The 18,364-nt window shown below is 38.4% G+C and overlaps 1 protein-coding gene across 4 annotated transcripts in view; it reads right to left on the bottom strand.

Moving 5' to 3' along the window:
- Nucleotides 1–443: 443 nt before the first annotated feature.
- Nucleotides 444–18,364, bottom strand: part of LOC139480489 (EF-hand calcium-binding domain-containing protein 14-like) — a 32,279-nt gene continuing 14,358 nt past the window's right edge. For 3 of the 4 annotated variants that reach the window (XM_071263579.1, XM_071263576.1, XM_071263577.1), the window contains exons 7-15: nt 16,706–16,798; nt 15,659–15,766; nt 14,782–14,916; nt 14,496–14,600; nt 12,901–13,042; nt 11,534–11,608; nt 9,811–9,918; nt 8,906–9,109; nt 444–7,561 (exon numbers count right to left, since the gene is read on the bottom strand). In XM_071263579.1, coding sequence (XP_071119680.1) covers nt 7,533–7,561; nt 8,906–9,109; nt 9,811–9,918; nt 11,534–11,608; nt 12,901–13,042; nt 14,496–14,600; nt 14,782–14,916; nt 15,659–15,766; nt 16,706–16,798 — 999 coding nt within the window. In that variant the 3' untranslated portion in view covers nt 444–7,532. The remainder of the gene's footprint in view (nt 7,562–8,905; nt 9,110–9,810; nt 9,919–11,533; nt 11,609–12,900; nt 13,043–14,495; nt 14,601–14,781; nt 14,917–15,658; nt 15,767–16,705; nt 16,799–18,364) is intronic. The other variant, XM_071263578.1, reaches the window with a different exon arrangement.

Genomic DNA, 18,364 nt, shown 5'->3' with positions numbered 1-18,364 from the left:
TCATAGTACCAGTCAGTGGTTTGCCTGGTCCACGGTCGATAATATGTGTATTTACAGGCTGTGAGCGTACATAGCTGTTCCGAGTGCATATTACTCATGACATTCGGCACATACATTAATATGTGAACAAGAGTGAGTGAGTTGGGTTTAGCGCCGCTTTTAACATTATTCCAGTTATATTACGGTGTGTCAGCTTAATGTGAGAGGAAATCCCGAATTGATGCAGGTCTAAGACGTTTACCACTTCGGTGAAACCCACGAGCACGGGTATGGTGCTGACAAACCAAGAAACAAGAAACGGGGCGAACCGGGATTCGAACCCACAATCATAGGTTTCGGGCGTGCCCAAGGGACGCAATTCTGCACAGCGAATCGCGGCGCCTTAGACGACTGGGCCACCCGTGCCCCCACGTGAACAAGAAATGTAACTACAACACTACACACAATGATGATAAAGCTTTATTGCATACAGCATATATGAACCAAACAAACTCCCACAATTCATATGGACAGGACAAAAGACTCTCAAGGACTGATGAAAGGAACACTTGCACACTGTGGCAGTAAATAGAGGCAATGTTACCCCACATTGCATTCTGAGACCCTGTTCGATGGAGGGACACACTTTTCTATGCTACCTAACAAACCTTTCAAATTCTGATGAAGCTTTGGCTTAAAGAGCTATTAATGGTAAAACCCTGCTGCTTGTGGTTAAGGGTTTGAGTGATTTATTATTAGCATACACGTAACCTCGTTTCATTGAATATTAGTTCATGGATAGTTCTAAAGCCAAATTTGACTTAAGATCCCAGAAATCTTCACATTGGGTTATCCAAATATGTAACTGGTGTGCTCAACTAGAGTATTATGATCTATTTCATTATATCACAACCTGCTTACCCTTATCAAATAGCCAGCAGTCTTTTACACATTACAAGAAAGTGTCTTAAAGTCATCAGAAGGGCATCTACAATCGGCGCCTCAGAAAGTAGTTTTATTTCCACTGCCCTTACCCACCAGGAAGGTACCAAGTCGAAGCTAAACACTGTTCACATCACAGTCAGATTCTATTATCCAAATGGTACGTAAGCAGGTCTGAACCCTTTTCTAAGACTATTTCAAAAGCCCATTGCTATCCCAAACCAGTAGTCTTCCTAAGGCATACAGTACATTGAATGAGGTTGGTATCAATACTGAATGGAACTTTGATTCCTCAAGTCAGAGTTTCATATTGTTCGCTAACACACCACTTACACAAATAGTTTTACCAATAGCAACTAGACACAGGAATCACATTATCCACACAAACGTTCAATAACAACATTACCCTAAGTTGAGAGTATACACTAAGTGAGTGAATAAGATTGGTTCATCCCTCCAGCACATCTGTTATACCTCTACTGGAACATACCATTCCAGCTATAAAATTCTAGCATTCGCAGCAAGAACAAATGTCTATCTAGTGCAGTGATTTTATCAATCTGTCATCGCCTAGTGCGAAATATTGTAATCTCTTCTCTACGTTTACAAGTGCAAAGTGTGTTCTTTCAACCTGAAATAAAATTAACAGCTGAAACCTTATGTTATGTTGGGTTTCTTAAAGTTATTTGGTCTGGAATTGGCGACAATTAAATTTTCAATCATGTATCAAATATATCTATAAGATGTGTTTGAGTCTAATTTCAACTTTTATATCAGAAATACTTACATGTACTTATGAGTGAGTGAGTGAGCGAGTATGGTTTTACACCGATTTTTGCAATATTCCAGCAATATCGCGGTGGGGGGCACCAGAGATGTGCTTCACACATTGTGCCCATGTGGGGAATAGAACCTGGGTCTTCAGCGTGACAAGTGAATGCTTTAACCACGAGGCTACCCCCCCCAATTGTACTAACGAAGCTTAAGCAACAATTTAAAGACTTTTTTAATATGTAAAACTATCAAGGAATGGCACCATTATGAGTATGAAGATTGCTACATTGAAATCGTTGTAAGACATCTTTTAACAACAAAACTATTGGAAAAGTAAACATAATAAAAATAAAATAAAATAACACACATCGCTGCTTAAAAGACAAAGGAAGTGTTCCATGATTTCAAATGAAAGGGAATTTAAAGAATGACATTTCTCATGCAGGCTGTTGTTAGCCTTTTGTTGAAAACATTCAATTCCGTCACCATAGAGTTACTGTTTCTATGGCAACAATTAATTATGCAAATACTTAAACCCACCCAAGCTAGCAGAGTTAGTTTAAACAGATGACAATCACTGATGGGAGAGACAATATGAATATCCTTTAAAATATTATCCGTTACATTTATTTGCAATTAGTACTAGGAATGTCCTTAAAAAAAATTGGACTGCAAGACCTCTCTAAACAAATGATGAAACATGAAATTCAAAAGTATAGGATATATAATCTTAAATACATTAAGTCCTTGAACATTGAGTAATTATTACCACTAATACAAGAATACGGGAAAAGTTATTAAAACCTGCCATTTCCTTTTGAAATATACATATTATTACTGTTATTATTATTGATAAAAATAATAGGATGGCGACAGGATACAAAGGCCTACAGGTCATCTATAGTAATATAAAAGAATCAGGTGTTCTGTAACTTCGTTTGAGCAGTATATATAGCTACTTCTAACAGAAGAGTATCAGTGTCTTAATAAGCTGTTTGCTGTGGTCAAAGACAATATCCAGTACATTGGATCACTGTTTTTACAAACTTATTTTTTGAAGTTTATTTTTTTATTTTCTAAGCCATCAAGGATAGAACAGTTTGACAAATAAAATTCATAAAAAAACTATCCATATTTTATATTCTGATTCTGGTATTTGGTTCCAGTTGGTAGTTCAGTAAAACGAAAAATAAAGTGTCCCACAAACCTGATAAGCAAAAACCCTGTTCAGTTTTGTGAGATCAGGACACAAATATGTTACTTACATACTTGATAAAGGTTTTAGTATCTGCACTGAGGAATGATCACAGCAGGGACACCAGAAATGGGCTCACTCGCTCTACCCATGCTGAAAATCCAACCTGTACCTTAGGCGTTTCAAGTGAACGCTTCAACCACTGGTCTACCTCACCCAATGCCCAACCCCCAAATTTGAAGTTATCATTAGTACAAACTGCTTGTTTGTACGTCTACTCTACCGATCAAAGAATCAACTCATCCAGTGAGATGCAAGACTCTATAACGATGAACTATATCCACTTGGTACCAATAAATATCTGGGGTAAATATCTAACAATTGTGTTTCACTGATGATATGTAGAGGGCAATGCAAGGACTAGCATTAGCAACTTGGAACCGTCACAAGCAATTATCAAAATCTGAGAACTGACATAATCATGAGAATTCCTTCAAGGTATCTATGTACAACTATTTACATACATACAAATAGAGAAAAATAAACATCTTTATTTACAATGCTAAAGGGTGATATTTTGAACACAGGTCGCCTTCTCGGAAAGCTTGATATGAATTTTGTGTCCTAACAATGATATGGACAATGTCTCTTCATTGAATGATTAACACATGAATCTTTACACAGTGAAATGCCATTAGCATCATTCATCAGTACCCTCATCTATCCTTCTGACAAAAATATTACTCATGATGTGATAGTTTGGGATGATCAACTTCATTATAATTAAACAGGTCCAAGCATTGGAAAAGGTTTGTATTGCAATATACTGCGATACAGGTATCTGTATTGTACGGCTGTTACGATTAACTCGCGTATTCGGTAAATCGAACCGTAACCATTCATGAATTGAATTCGTTATTCATGGCCACTAGAATCGAATATTAATGAATATGCTATCATGTATATTTACATTCACTGTACCTAAAAATATCCATAACAACATATTATATGCATAGATTTCTTTCGATGACAACTCTAATAATATTTAATTTGATAGTATTGTTTTCACTGGCCATTGTCGCATTTGAGCAGATACTAGTACCTGGATTAGTGCAGTATATAAATGTATAATTTATTAATAATTAACAAACAATGTCAAATAAATTATGTTATTGTTTTACTGAATATTATAAATAATACATAAACTGCTGATTTGTTATTGTAATTGTGAATTAATATTCGTGTTTGTTACCCTATATTCGTGATATAAATCATATTCGCCTCATAGTGTTTTCGTTGCAGACCCACTGTATTGAGATACCTATTGTGATATATAAGTGCTAAAGTGTTTGACATCAATTGACACTGATTGCACATCCAGATCATATTTTCTATATACTGAAGTTTACATTGTTTTGTAAATCAGTTTCAAAGGAAAACATCACATGTGAATAAATTTGTGTATTTTTTAGGTTACAATGATACAAATAAACACAAAACTTGTTTTATTTTTACCCAATATACCGGAACAGAAAATTAATTCCAATATACTGTTCAGTCCAACAACTTCAGCGATGTTTCTGTGTAGATCTAACACTTGCTTGATAATGGTGTTACAATCTAAATGTAGCTAGAACTACAATACAGAAGTTGATCATCCAATCCGTCTTGTCATAAGTTACATGTCCAATTTCTAAATGCCATTCAAAGATCCCAGTACGAACATGTAACATGATATAACTCCAGGTGATTTCACTTTGGTGGTAATGTCCAGTTTAAAAGCATTTCACTGTATAATGAAAATGAATGGATAATTGTATCAATATTTCAAAAGAATATCTAAACACGTGTTATTGTTTGAAATGACATTTGACAGTGGGCAACTTGAAATCCTGAAAGACAAAAAGGAATGTAAGAATGAGGAAATCTGGATGAAAAAGTCTCAAAACTTTAAAATCAAATCTGTGCTGGAACTATTTTCCTAAAGTGCTTACCGAAAGAGCTGCACCCCAAATCATTTGCTTAGGAATGAAAACATTCGTGGATATGAAGAAAAGACTGAAGACATTACAAAATCTCAGAAAGTCCCATATTGACAGCAAACAGAATCCATCTTAACATGTCACACAGACTGCAGTCAACACTAGTCTTCCAGTACGTATAAAGGACATCAAAACAAAGCAGACAGATGCTTTGCTCTCAGTGATTTGTAAATCAAATAGAGCCAATCTGTAAACACAGGGCACAAAACACTGTATAATAACTAAACCTTTGTTCATAATGCAGGGGTCCCGTATTTCACGTCCCCTCGACATGCTTCTCTACACACAATGGTTTACTTCATAGCATTCCTATTTCAAATTTCAAACAGTGGACAAATCAAACTTCATGGACAAAGCAATGTATATGTACTGAAGCACATTCAGTAAAAAGTCAAAGCTAAATTGTTTACACAACTGTTTCAAATAAACAAGATTGGGATTTGAATTAGTTTGATGGTACTGTTTTACAATTTTCATCCTGGCTATGGGGTGAGTGAGGGGTCAAGTTTCACTCCTTTCGAATTTTGTTTACACCATAAACAAAAATAGATACCAGGTGTCCCTAAGTTCCTGACCTAGTTGAAGTTTAATTTGTGACAAACATATTAAGGACAAGGTCGAAAATAATTACCAAGAAATGCAATCATGTTGTCCTGGACATGTTAAGAGTCTTATCATAGACCATTTCAGGGTTTGACTAACTATCATAATTGTCGCAGCAAACTTGACCATTGACTCCAAAAAGTCACTGGTCTCACAGAAAATGTTGCCGGACAATTACAAAGCACAAAATTACAAATATTTCACATGCCTGTTCTCTCTAACATTTGTATGGTGGACTGTCACATCTACTGAACCCCAGAGTGGAGCAGCGCAAACACACAAGAACATGTCTACTTGTAAAGTGCACACACTCTGTAAAACATCATCATCATCATCATCATCATACTAGGTCGGACAAAGGCATCATTCCGTATCTCATATATATATTGTTTGTTTGTTTGTTGTTTTATGCCGCACTCAGCAATATTCCAGCCATATGACGGCGGTCTGTAAATAATCGAGTCTGAACCAGACAATCCAGTGATTGACATCATGAGCATCAATCCACGCACCTGGCATATGATGACATGCATCAATCAAGTCAGCGAGACTGACCTCCCGATCCCATTAGTCGCCTCTTACATCAAGCATATCATATACAAAGATGGTCCTAGTTTCCCGGCATGTCCTGGGGGACGACAATGACGGGGTGTAACCAGGCAGAAGAGAGCCTGACCACCCGATCCCGTTAGTCGCCTCTTACGACAAGCATATCATATATACTGACGGTCCTAGTTTCCCAGCATGTCCTGGGGGACTACAATGACGGGGTGTAACCAGGCAGAAGAGAGCCTGACCACCTGATCCCATTAGTCGCCTCTTACATCAAGCATATCATATACAAAGACGGTCCTAGCTTTCCGGCATGTCCTGGGGGACGACAATGACGGGGTGTAACCTGGCAGAAGAGAAACATGACACATTGCTTATCACAAGTCTCATTACTTGGGGATTTTTACATTAAGGATCAACACTGATCACAAATATGTACACTGCTTCACCTATCTCATCATATACCTGTTTAAGAATTTGTCATTGAGTTGTGACCTTAGACATAACATTCACTAAATAAGAATAATGTATCAATATTGACAATTCAACTAATAAGGCTAACAGAAATGTACTATGATTCTGGTCTTTTATTTCCCCTAAAATGATGGGACAATCCATATTTTCTCTTTATTTTGTGACAAGCTCATCACTTGCTGGAACACGATAATCTTTGTATTATGAAGGAAAAACATAGCTGTCCTCCATTGTTATAACTGGAAAATAACAAAGCCTGGTGTGCGGAGTTGAAAATGACGCAGGTAAGGAGCAGAAACATAATACTTTTCTTCATTTTTTATCTAATACATATCAACAATAGGTATTTGTAAGTTATCAGAAACTATTTGTTCTTGAGGCTATTGAAACATTTACAGAATCATTACATGAAACAAATGGTAAATGTTACCATTAGGTACATTCTGTATGTTTATCAAGGCAAATCCGAAAACACAATCAAAAGATCGGTGGGTGTTGTCAAACTTATTCTTAGAAGGTGTTCAATTTTCATGAAAAAGTTAACCTTTGTGTACGTAGGGAAATATCATTTGTTTGTAATTAGTTGCCACAATTTGCTTTCTTTACCAAAAATTATTCACATTACCAAATAATTCAAATATTAAATCTCTTAAGGCATGAACTAAACAATTCTATGTTCTTTGTCAGTTACTTCTATCTATCCAGACACACCTTAACTATGACAAAGAACTCCTGTAACCATGGCAACTATATAATACACTAGTCATATTCATACAATATCAGTACCTCTGATGTTCTCAAGCAACAGGAATTATATGAGCAATTTTGTCAAATATTCTTGTTCATAAAAATATGGTGATATTTCTTCCAAATATATGTCTGAACAACCACTTGATGATCACTTGATGATCACTGATTATATTCCTTGTTTATAAAAATAAATCCTTTTTCCATCCTCTTCCTCTGTCTTTTCATGCGAATATTTTTTGCAGATCTTCCTCTGAAAAAAAATCAAGCATGATGATCATGAAGACGTAACCATGGCAACCAAGTAAAAGAGTGTTTGTTGTTTAACACCATGCTCAGCAATATTCCAGCTATATGACGGCATCCTTTGAATAACTGACCAGACCAGACAATCCAGTGATTGATATTATGACCAACCGTTACCATACGATATCATATAATCAACCAAGTCACCGAGGCTGATCACCCAATTGATAAGGAGTGAGTGAGTGAGTGAGTGAGTGAGTGAGTGAGTGAGTGAGTGAGTGAGTGAGTGAGTGAGTGAGTGAGTGAGTTGGCTTTTCCGCCACTTATCACGGCTCATCACCTCAATGTTGGAGGAACGCATGAAGTGATGCAGGTCTCAGACATTTACCAAGCATTGGTATGGTGCTGACAAACCTGGAAACATATCTGGACGAAACAGGATTCAAACCCACGATTGTAGGTCTCAAGTGTGCCCAAGGGAGCCACCCTTGCAATGTACACACGTGAGTGACTTGGTTTGGTTTGTTTGTTGTTTAAAGTTACACTCAGAAATATTCCAGCTATATGATGGTGGTCTGTAAATTAATTGAGTCTGGACCAGACAATCCAGTGATTGACATCATGAGGATCGATCCACTCAATTGAGGTACGATGACATGCATCAACCAAATCAGCGAGTCTGACCACCCGATCCTTTTAGTTTTAGTCGCCTCTTACGACAAGCATCATCGCCTTTTATGGCTATCATGGGATTAATTCTGTTTATTACAGTATTTCAGTCATAACATAGTTTGTCAGCTTCAAGCCAGATATAACATTGTGAATACCTTAATATCTTTTCATGTAAGGGGAAAGGACTGGCAATGTCTTCATGCTTTGATGATTAACAATTGAGATTTGTTTGTTTGGTTGTTGTTTAATGCCACACACAGCAATATTCTAGAGGCTTGTAAATATTTGAGTCGGGATCAGACAAATGAGTGAGTGAGTGAGTGAGTGAGTGAGTGAGTGAGTGAGTTAACGCCGCTTATAGCAATATTCCTGCAATATCACGGCGGGGGACACCGGTATGAGCGTCACACATTGTACCCATGTGAGGAATCGAACCCGTGTCTTCGGCGTTATGAGCCAAAGCTTTCACCACAACGCTACCCCCACCGCCCCGACAAACTAATGATTGATATTATGAGCAACAATCCATGCTGTTTGGGTATGATATGAAATTCAATCACGTCACTGCGTCTGACAACCTATAATTATGTCACATTAACATATCAAGTATGACAAGCATAGACTGCTGGGGACCTAATGTCACCCTGAATCCTCACTGGTTGACAATTGGAATACTTACCTGTTGTATCAGTATGGTCTGTTTGAGACTTGAAACCGAGAGCTGCGGCAAACTCCTGCATGGTGTATTTGCCGTCGCTGTCAGCGTCGAAAGGTCTTAGCTGCTCCTTACTTGGAGCTGCTGCACCCAGGAAGTCGGGGAGGATGTCCGGATCCACTTTGCCATCACCGTGTATATCCCAGCGATTGAAAAATGTCGAGAGATCTGAAACAGGATGGGTTGGTTACAGGAAATTTCAAATTTCCTTGTTATTATCAGTTGCAGACGTAATGTGGCCCTACTGACATGAGTGATTGAGTATGTGTTTGTGCCGCTTTTAGCAGTATTCTTGCAATATCACGGCGGGGGACACCAGAAATAGGCTTCACACATTGTCCCCATGTGGGGAATTGAACCCGGGGATTCGGCGAACGCTTTAACTACCCCACCGAGTCCCTATCGACATGACAAACAAATAATGTGTGTATCTACGAAAGACAAGCTTTCAGAAATTTTATAGATTATGAAGTTGGAAAATATGTACATAATAGAATTATTGCTGTAGAAAAAGAGTCACTTCTGCCTGAAAGTCACATCTGACAGAGAGAACATTACATTGTCTACTTCTAATCATGGCAGATTAAGAAAGAAAAAAACGCCACACCGCTATTCTAAATTCCACCCATCTTATTTCATTACTGCATGCAAAGTTACAGAATAAGCACAAAGTAAGACGCAGCCAAGATGAAATTACAGTTCCAAGAACTATTTCCTCCTCAGCAGCCACTGTGGTCATCCAATCTCCATTGTAGCAGGTTATTACAACAAACAGTACTACTAGAGGCCTAGTCTGTCCCTTGCATTCCCACAATGAAGACAAAGAACAAACAACAGAAACAAATGCATTATGACAAGCCTGCCATTACCAGTCAAGTTGTTGATTCCCTTGATTACAACTGCAGGAGTTGGCTTTACAGTTGTAGGTGCAGGTGTTGCCACAGATGCAGGTGTTTTTCCAGGTGTAGACAGGTTTCCTACAAAGAATGACAGTTGTTATTTAGACTAACATTTAGTCACAGAAATAATTTAGAAAACTATATATACACAAAATAAAAATAAAATTCAAATGGAGCCCAGAAGAGTGCAAACTTTCAGCAGAGGCAATATGGACTTGCCAAATCATTCTAGACTTGAGTTGGACTATTTTTACAAAAATATGTTCTCTAGGGTTTGGGAGACAGATGACTGTTTGCTGTGCTCTCAGAGTTCTTGACAGAAAATTTGCAACGTATATACCATATTTACTTGAGTATAGTGCACACCCAAGAATAATGCGCACTCCCCTCTAAGCGGATTCAGTATTTTGGAGAAGAAAAAAATAATAAAATATTATGAGCATAAAAAAAGTACAGCGTACCCCTTCAGCAAATTCCCGTAAACGAACAGGTGATCAGAAACTTGGTCAGTACAAATATGAGATAAAAAATCACCAGACATTATGATGTACTGTTTAAATTCTATTTTTTGTTCTGCTAGGCATTGTTTTGCATGCAGGGACGAAGATTACCTTGTGAATGTTCTGGTACACTAGGCCCGAAACGGCAATCAGCTGTACACACGTTTTCTTAGAATCTACCAGTGATTTGGTTAAAACATACCCAATGATATAACTTGATTTTGATGCAAGGATCAGGAAAAATTATATCTAAAAATATTTTTGAAATCAGGAATAATATATTCCAATATCATGTTATTTTAGTTGCAGCTTTTACTAAATATATTTATAATAATAATAACCATAAGCGTAGCACTTCTGTACAGCTGATCGCAATTGCCAGTTATTTGTTTTTCACATGGAACAATTTGACAAGGCACCGTCGACGCTCCCATGCAAGTGATCAGAGGAAAAACGTGTGTACTAAACTCAAGAAAATATGGTATTAACAAACAGATATTGTGTGAAAGCTTCACAAGTTAGACCACTTGTTAGCTGGTTAGTCCACTAAGCTACCTTAGCATTTTCTTATTATGATTAGATATACTCATGATAGTGGAGTCATAGCATAAACTTTCACATTTCAACACGTAGCTTTTTTGTTTTGTTTTTTTTATATACGAGGTACCATCAATCATTCAGACAGGTGTTTGATCATGTAAAGTGGGTACAGGACCTGTTAGACATGGTATAAAGATGCTTGATGTGACACTGTTCCCTATAATCATGGATTCTATAATGAATTTGCAAAACTACTTGATTCCGATCAGTTAATCAGGTTCCAAATCTCAATAACCACCTCGGATGGAAACATCCTATTTGACGTCCACATAACTACTAAATTTCATATACATGTATAAGGAACTGGGAGAGTTCTTCTTCTTCAGTCAGTGTTGGAAATTTGAAACACTAAGTAGAACTACAGGTTTCAAATGTGCACATGAGTGAGATTGCTACAAACATTCAAAGAATGTGTAGCATTACTGATTGGGCAGTAAACATGATAGACACAGATTAGGAAAGTGTATTTCAAGTTTCCAAAGTTCCTAACTGCAGAGTCAAATTCAAATAACATGGTTAGATCTCCAAGTAACCTAGATCTACATTGAAAACACAGTGTGTTTATCTCCCAACTTATGGCCAATAGTCAATACCTTTAACTGAGGCAGGAGATGAAACTGGGGTTGGAGATGTGGTTTCCATGGTTGCATGTGAACTTTGACCCAGAGCTACAGCAGGCAAAGAAAGACAACTCATACCAAGAAGCAAGACATGCAAGTGGCTGAACAAAAAAGTTATGTCAGATGGAACATATACACAAAAAAAAACCAGTTGTCATATATACTGAATCTAGATCTCATGCAAAATAAGTTATAACTTTAAAATGACAGATAACACTACATACAACATGCAAATAAGGCCTAATCATGGTACAGATAGCCGCTTGTATGCAGTGTGTGGCAAAAACATTTTACCCAATGGACATTAGGCTAGTAAAAAACATGTTCACTTGGCCATACTTCAGTTTACTAGCCCAACATGGTACATTATTTAGAGACTTACATTGTGCATATTGTGAACATAGCATATATATCGTGAGTTATATTTCACCTTTCACTATTCACTTATTTAGTACAAATGACAGTAACGACTAAAGTTAAATACTGGTTGCAAATATTTATAGTAATATGGTTTCAGTGAGTGAGCTTTTAACAGTATTCCAGTTATATCGTGGCTTGTCAGCTTAATGTGGGAGGAAAGCCCGAAGTAATGCAGGTCTCAGACGTTTACCACTTCGGTGAAACCCACGAGCATGGGTATGGTGCTGACAAACCTAGAAACATAATCGGGGCTGACTGGGATTCGAACCCACAATCATAGGTTTCGGGCACACCCAAGGGACGCAACTATGCAACTAAATACACATGGCCCCGACTGGTCAGATAAAGCTAAACATATGCTTATACATTTCTTCAAATTGAAAATTAAGTTATTTATCAATTAATATAAGATAGCAAACACCAATGAAGAACGAAGCATGGTTTAATTCACGATAAAACATTGTTCTATCATGATGTCAAACAACTTGATGACATCATATATTGGATATCGTTATTTTTTAGAGGGAATTGTCTGGTAAGTTGTACGTGAGAATTGTGAGAGTATGTGGGAAATACCAAACCTTACCACCTCTTCAAAATTGGACTTGTCTGACATTTCCTTGGTCAAATTCTATTTGGGGAGTCTTCATTATTAAAATCTGTGTAAATATTATTATTGCTTGTACATTTTATCAACATCCTTGAAGAGACTTACATAATGCTGATCACCCATATAAGAAATAAACAACGACCACGAGTCGTTTATTTCTTAAACAGTAATAATGCTACAACTGTTTTTGTAAATTGTGATGTTATACATCCTATTATAGTGTGTGTTCAGTGGGCCTTGTGCCTAAGTTGACTCTGGAAGCATTAATATATTTCTATAAACAGAATATACAACTCTCCACTCATCCTACCTGATGGGAACTGTGCATGAAGAAATCGGAGGATTCCCGCAATATGAGCTGTTGCATTGTTCAACTCATTCCTGTTCTTTGTGAATGTAACGAAGAGCTGATCGACGGCTTCTGTAAGTTTCAGCACTGTTGAGTTCAAGTACTGGAATCGAAGTGTGGACAATTTTAAAAATATTCTTATATGCATACGTTTAAAAAAGGTAAAACTTACAGGATTAACTTTATTCAGGAATGAGAATTTTCAACAGGTATGCAGAAATCTGCAAATTTTGTTATGTCAAAGGCAATGTCATTAAAATCAGATCTTTACTTCTTGCTACCGCTTAACAAAGATCTGAGGACATCCCATTATAGGTCACGTCAAGTGAGTCAGGTTTTACGCTGCTTTTTGCAATGTTCCAGCAATATCACAGCAGGGGACACCAGAAATGGGCTTCACACATTGTACCCATGTCAGGAATCGAACAAGGGTCTTCGGCGTGACGAGCTAACGCTTTCACCACTAGGCTACCAGACCGCCCCAGGTCACGTCAAAACAACCTTTCATCTGACCAATCAGAGCATCGCTTGTGTGATAAGGAAAGTGACCGTCAGAATGTCATTTAAATGTTAAAAAGGCAATCCCAACACTTTCAGCCTAAAAGTTAAACCCAAGTGTTCTTTCAAATAAATAATAACATACTCTTACTTTCTATCATAGCAAGAATGTATATTAAATATAAACCAATAAAACATCTAAGTCCACACGCAAGTGTTTAAATATTTTCTATTGAAGTTACAATCTCTTGCAACATCACAAATCTATAAGTGAAAAATTATATGAATATTTAATAGCAGAATCAACCATGTACGTCCAATGCAAGACCTTTTCAAGGCATTCTATCACACTGTTTGGGGTTTTCAAGGCAATTAAAACAATAAAGCCTTTTCAAGGCCTCGACTGCCAAATTCAAGGCTTATTTCAACCCTGGTTGAATCTAGATTATTTGTTTTGTTTGTTGTTTAATGCTGCACTCCACAAGATTCCAGCTATTTGGCGACAGCCTGTAAATAATTAGCATGATTAGTACTGGACAGACAAACCAGAGATTGATATTATGATCACTGATCAACATTGTCGAGGTATGATGACAAGCAATCAACCAAGTCCCATCTAACCCGGAGTAAGTGAGTTGGGTTTAATGCCGTTTTTAACAGTATTCCAGTTATATCACAGCATGTCAGCTTAATGTGGGAGGAAAGCCCGAAGTAACGCAGGTCTCAGACGTTTACCACTTCGGTGAAACCCACAAGCACGGGTATGGTGCTGACAAACCTAGAAACATAATCGGGGCGAATCAGGATTCGAACCCACAATCATAGGTTTCTGGCGTGTTCAAGGGATGCAACTCTGCACAGCGAATCGCAGCACCTTAGACAACTGGCCACCAGTGCCCCATGACATTAAGGAGGATCCTGGGGACCTTAACGTTGCTACTTAAGTATTGGAATCAGGGACCCCCTAAATCTTTAAGCGAATGGCGGCGCCTTAGATGACTGGGCCACCCGTGCCCCCCGTGCCCCCTCTAACCCGGAATCTCCAATGGTGTACATACCTCTAGGCTGACCATTGTATCTGTCTGCAACAATGAGTGCTCTCCCCCTTGTTCTGACACGAACAGCGCTTGTGAGGCGTTGATACTGACCATGTCGGACTGCAACTGTAACAGAGGCACATACAGTAAAGGGGTGAAGTAGGAGACAGACATGTGTTTTTAGATTTGCTGATGTTATTGAGTATTCGATGCATGGAAATTTCATTTGGGACTGATGATGTTAGATGACTGAAAAATATGATTCTCAGACCAAGGCAAGTACTTGTAGAGATGAAATGCTACCTACTTTAGTGAACATATCCTTCAGTGATGTCAGCATAACAGTGTTGTTTTCCACCCTGCCCAACAATATAGACAGAACAGCCATGTCACCTGATGAGGAGGAAGATGAGGAGGGGTCCATTGGCGCTCCATGAATCAACTAGGAATACAGAAATATCAACCATGTTAACTGTTTCAAACATTTCCTCCACAGACAAGTGAGTGAGTGAGTGAACGAGTGTTCCAGTTGTATCAAGGCGTGTCAGCTTAGTGTGGGAGGAAAGCCCAAAGTGATGCAGGTCTCAGACATTTACCACTTTGGTGAAACCCATGAGCACAGGTATGGTGCTGACAAACCTAGAAACATAATCGGGGCGAATCAGGATTCGAACCCACAATCATAGGTTTCTGGCGTGTTCAAGGGACGCAACTCTGCACAGCGAATCGCAGCACCTAAGACAACTGGGCCACCAGTGCCCCATGACATTAAGGAGGATCCTGGGGACCTTAACGTTGCTACTTTAGTATTGGAATCAGGGACCCCCTAAATCTTTAACAATAACATTTGGGTTTTGACAAAGGACCTCTTGATTTTTATGTTATATTTCAAACACTGTCATATCATACATATTGTTGCAAACATTGACAGTTTAATGTCCATTATACATATCATATTTTCCATGTCTGTAAAATTTGCAAAAAAAATCCCTTTTCTTCAAAAGTAACTGAGCAAGTGAATATTACCAAATGTCGCACCAGCAGTGTTGAAGCTTCCATAGCGACTGGTCTGGAGGTGTATTTATTATACCCGATTCCCTGATTTTACACACGAGATTTGACTGTCACACACCATCTCGCTCACTAAATTTGATATGTAAAGCCACCACAAGTACAGAACCCACCAGACTCTTAAGGGCATTCACTGCATCACCCTTGCTGACAGTTGGCGGTGATGCTGTGGGGCTGGGCTGCTGATGACTAGTGAAGTTCTCCAGCAAACTCAGTCTAGTCTGCAACAAAAACACAAAGTCCAGACTTCTGTTCTGTGTCAAGCTCATGAAAAGACTGTCAAACCTGTGTCGAGACTGTGTCAAGCCTGTGTTAAGTTTGTGTTCAGCCTGTTGCAAAACTGTGTCAAGTTTGTGGCGAGCCTGTGTAAAGCCTGTGTCAAATTCATGTCAAGCCTGTGTCAAGCCTGTGTCAATCCCCATTCCGTTATGATAAAAACCCTGGGCCTATTTAACTATTCATTACAATAGCTTACTTAGTCTGATTTGAATTACATGACACTAAAACTAGTCGCCCATTCTCTTGTCAGATGTTGGCACAGAAAGGTATTGAATCAGAGGAAATCCTATGATCTACAATATATAGCCCAAAGCCAAAATTGATGCAGGGTGCAGACATATACAAGTTCCGTGAAACAACCAAGATCATGTAGTGTGGCACGCTGTGTACAGGTGTCAGACAGAGGGCAACACCAGCTCCATACATCTTCATTATAATCCACTGGATGAGGTGAGGTGAAATGGGGTTTAACGTCGCGTCCAAGATTATTGCACTTATATAGCGACGTGCATTTACGTGTGTGTGTTTGTGTGGCTGCTTGTACTAGTCCGGACTGATACCGATTTATAGTGCTAGCTCACTGAGATACCATGCTGCAGTTTAACATGAATACCCCACTCAGACACAGTATACTGACTCAGAGCCGACCAGTCCTTGTTTTAGCCTCTTAATGCCGAGCGCCAGAAAGGGTAACAACAAGTACCATCTTTTAACGTCTTTTGGTATGACGCTGCCAGGTATCGAACCCCGGACCTTCGGCTCTCCGGGCGGACAGTCTACCAATAGACCACAGAGGCAGTCTCAACTGGATGAAGGTCCAAGCCAAACAAATATATACATGAACATTTACTGCATAATTCCTGGGACTCTTGTATGCTTACCTCGTGTGTTAAAAGGCTGCTGTTTACCTCTTCAATTTTTGCCACAAGGCTGAGGTTTAATTTGTTGATGTCCTGTGTAAGCTGGTTCAACATCTGCAACAAACATTACTAGGGTTGGGTATTGTTAAATATATTGTGTTCTGATACAGGTATGTGTATTAAGATACCAGTTGCAAAAGACTGGGATCTAAAGTATTTGACACTAGAGTAAATATTACTCAGCATCGTCAGTCGCTGCTGCATTCGTGACCAACTCATGTTATTCCGGGACAAGCCGAATAGCGACTCGTGCCCCTCTCATGGCCATTTTTGCGACCCGATTCCGTCTTAGCGTAAACGGGCATACATAAAACAATTGTCAATTCGTTGTGAAATGGTTCACATATATTTCCCCATGTAGTACATATATTTCAGATGCAATTTAAAGCACGTCGGGACGTGCAGACTTATACAGTATGATTGAACACATTTAAATGTATCTTGGGTATATTTTTAGATGCAAGACATACGTAAAATCAAAAATTATTTCTGAGGGATTCTTTGACGAAGAACTTGAAATCATACACGCATTCTGATTGGTTTGTCGTATTTTCGCACATAACATTCATCGATATGGGGACGAGTCTGCTTTCAGGTTACGGAAAGCAGCGAGTGGTGACGAATGTAGCTGCTGTTTTGTAGTTATGGATACAGGGGAGACAACAACGTGAGCATGGTGAGAAAGAAATAACTCCTTTGATTCCATCATTTTGTCAGTTTCACAGGGAAACATCATTTGTGTAACGATACAAACCATAACGAAACTTGTTATAGATTTGGTTTTTTATCCACTGGATAAATATTTTTGACATTTTCAAATACAGGCATCGTACAAAAGGAGCCTTACTAAATGACATATATCAGACATGTTTCAGTGATTAGGGATGACAACATGTACAAGCAATGCTCTCAATGTACAAGTATCTTCTCTCTAAAGCACTTATATACTGTAAATCGTGAAATTAACACGTCTCTAAAAGAATGCGACCACTGGCCCCTAGCCAAAAATGTGACTCAATATGAATGCGACACCCCCTCCTCTCAAGCTTCAGTGGATTTATATCTAAAGAAAATGTCCTGTCAGGTTTACAGGAGAATCCTCACCTTAATCCAACCTTACATTAAACCAATCACACAGCAAAGAGCACCACTTATTGGCGCTGAGTAGAGTACTTAAGCTGAAATAATACATGTGCGCTGGCTCGTGTCGGCCTTTGACGCAGTCACAAAGACACCTTGTTGGGAGGTGTCTGTGTGGACTTGCAGGTGTGATCAGTGATGACATGAGTGAGTAGAACTCTTGTCTTGACCCCAGCAGTGACAATTCACAGAATGTAATTAGTGTTTGAATGACATTGTTTATATACTTGTTACAAGTGCTGCTCAATAAACAGTGATGTGGAATACATAGTTGTTTGTTTTCAGCGTATGTCTAAGTTGGTATTTCTGCTTTCCAAAATGTCTCTATCCAATATACTGGAGATAAATCTCAACTTAAACATCCTTGGTTCATATTTTGGTGTGCTTTAATACTTTGATTAACAAGTATATATGTGATTTTGTACAAATTCAAGGATTTTCAAGCTATTTTGGTGATTTTCAAAGCTTTTCAAGGTTGAC

Source organism: Haliotis cracherodii, unplaced genomic scaffold, assembly GCF_022045235.1.
Source record: "Haliotis cracherodii isolate W230 unplaced genomic scaffold, xgHalCrac1.p SCAF_4, whole genome shotgun sequence".
Taxonomy (NCBI): Eukaryota; Metazoa; Mollusca; class Gastropoda; order Lepetellida; family Haliotidae; genus Haliotis; species Haliotis cracherodii.
The sequence above is the reverse complement of the archived record's forward strand: the minus strand, read 5'-3'. Positions and strand labels throughout refer to the sequence as shown.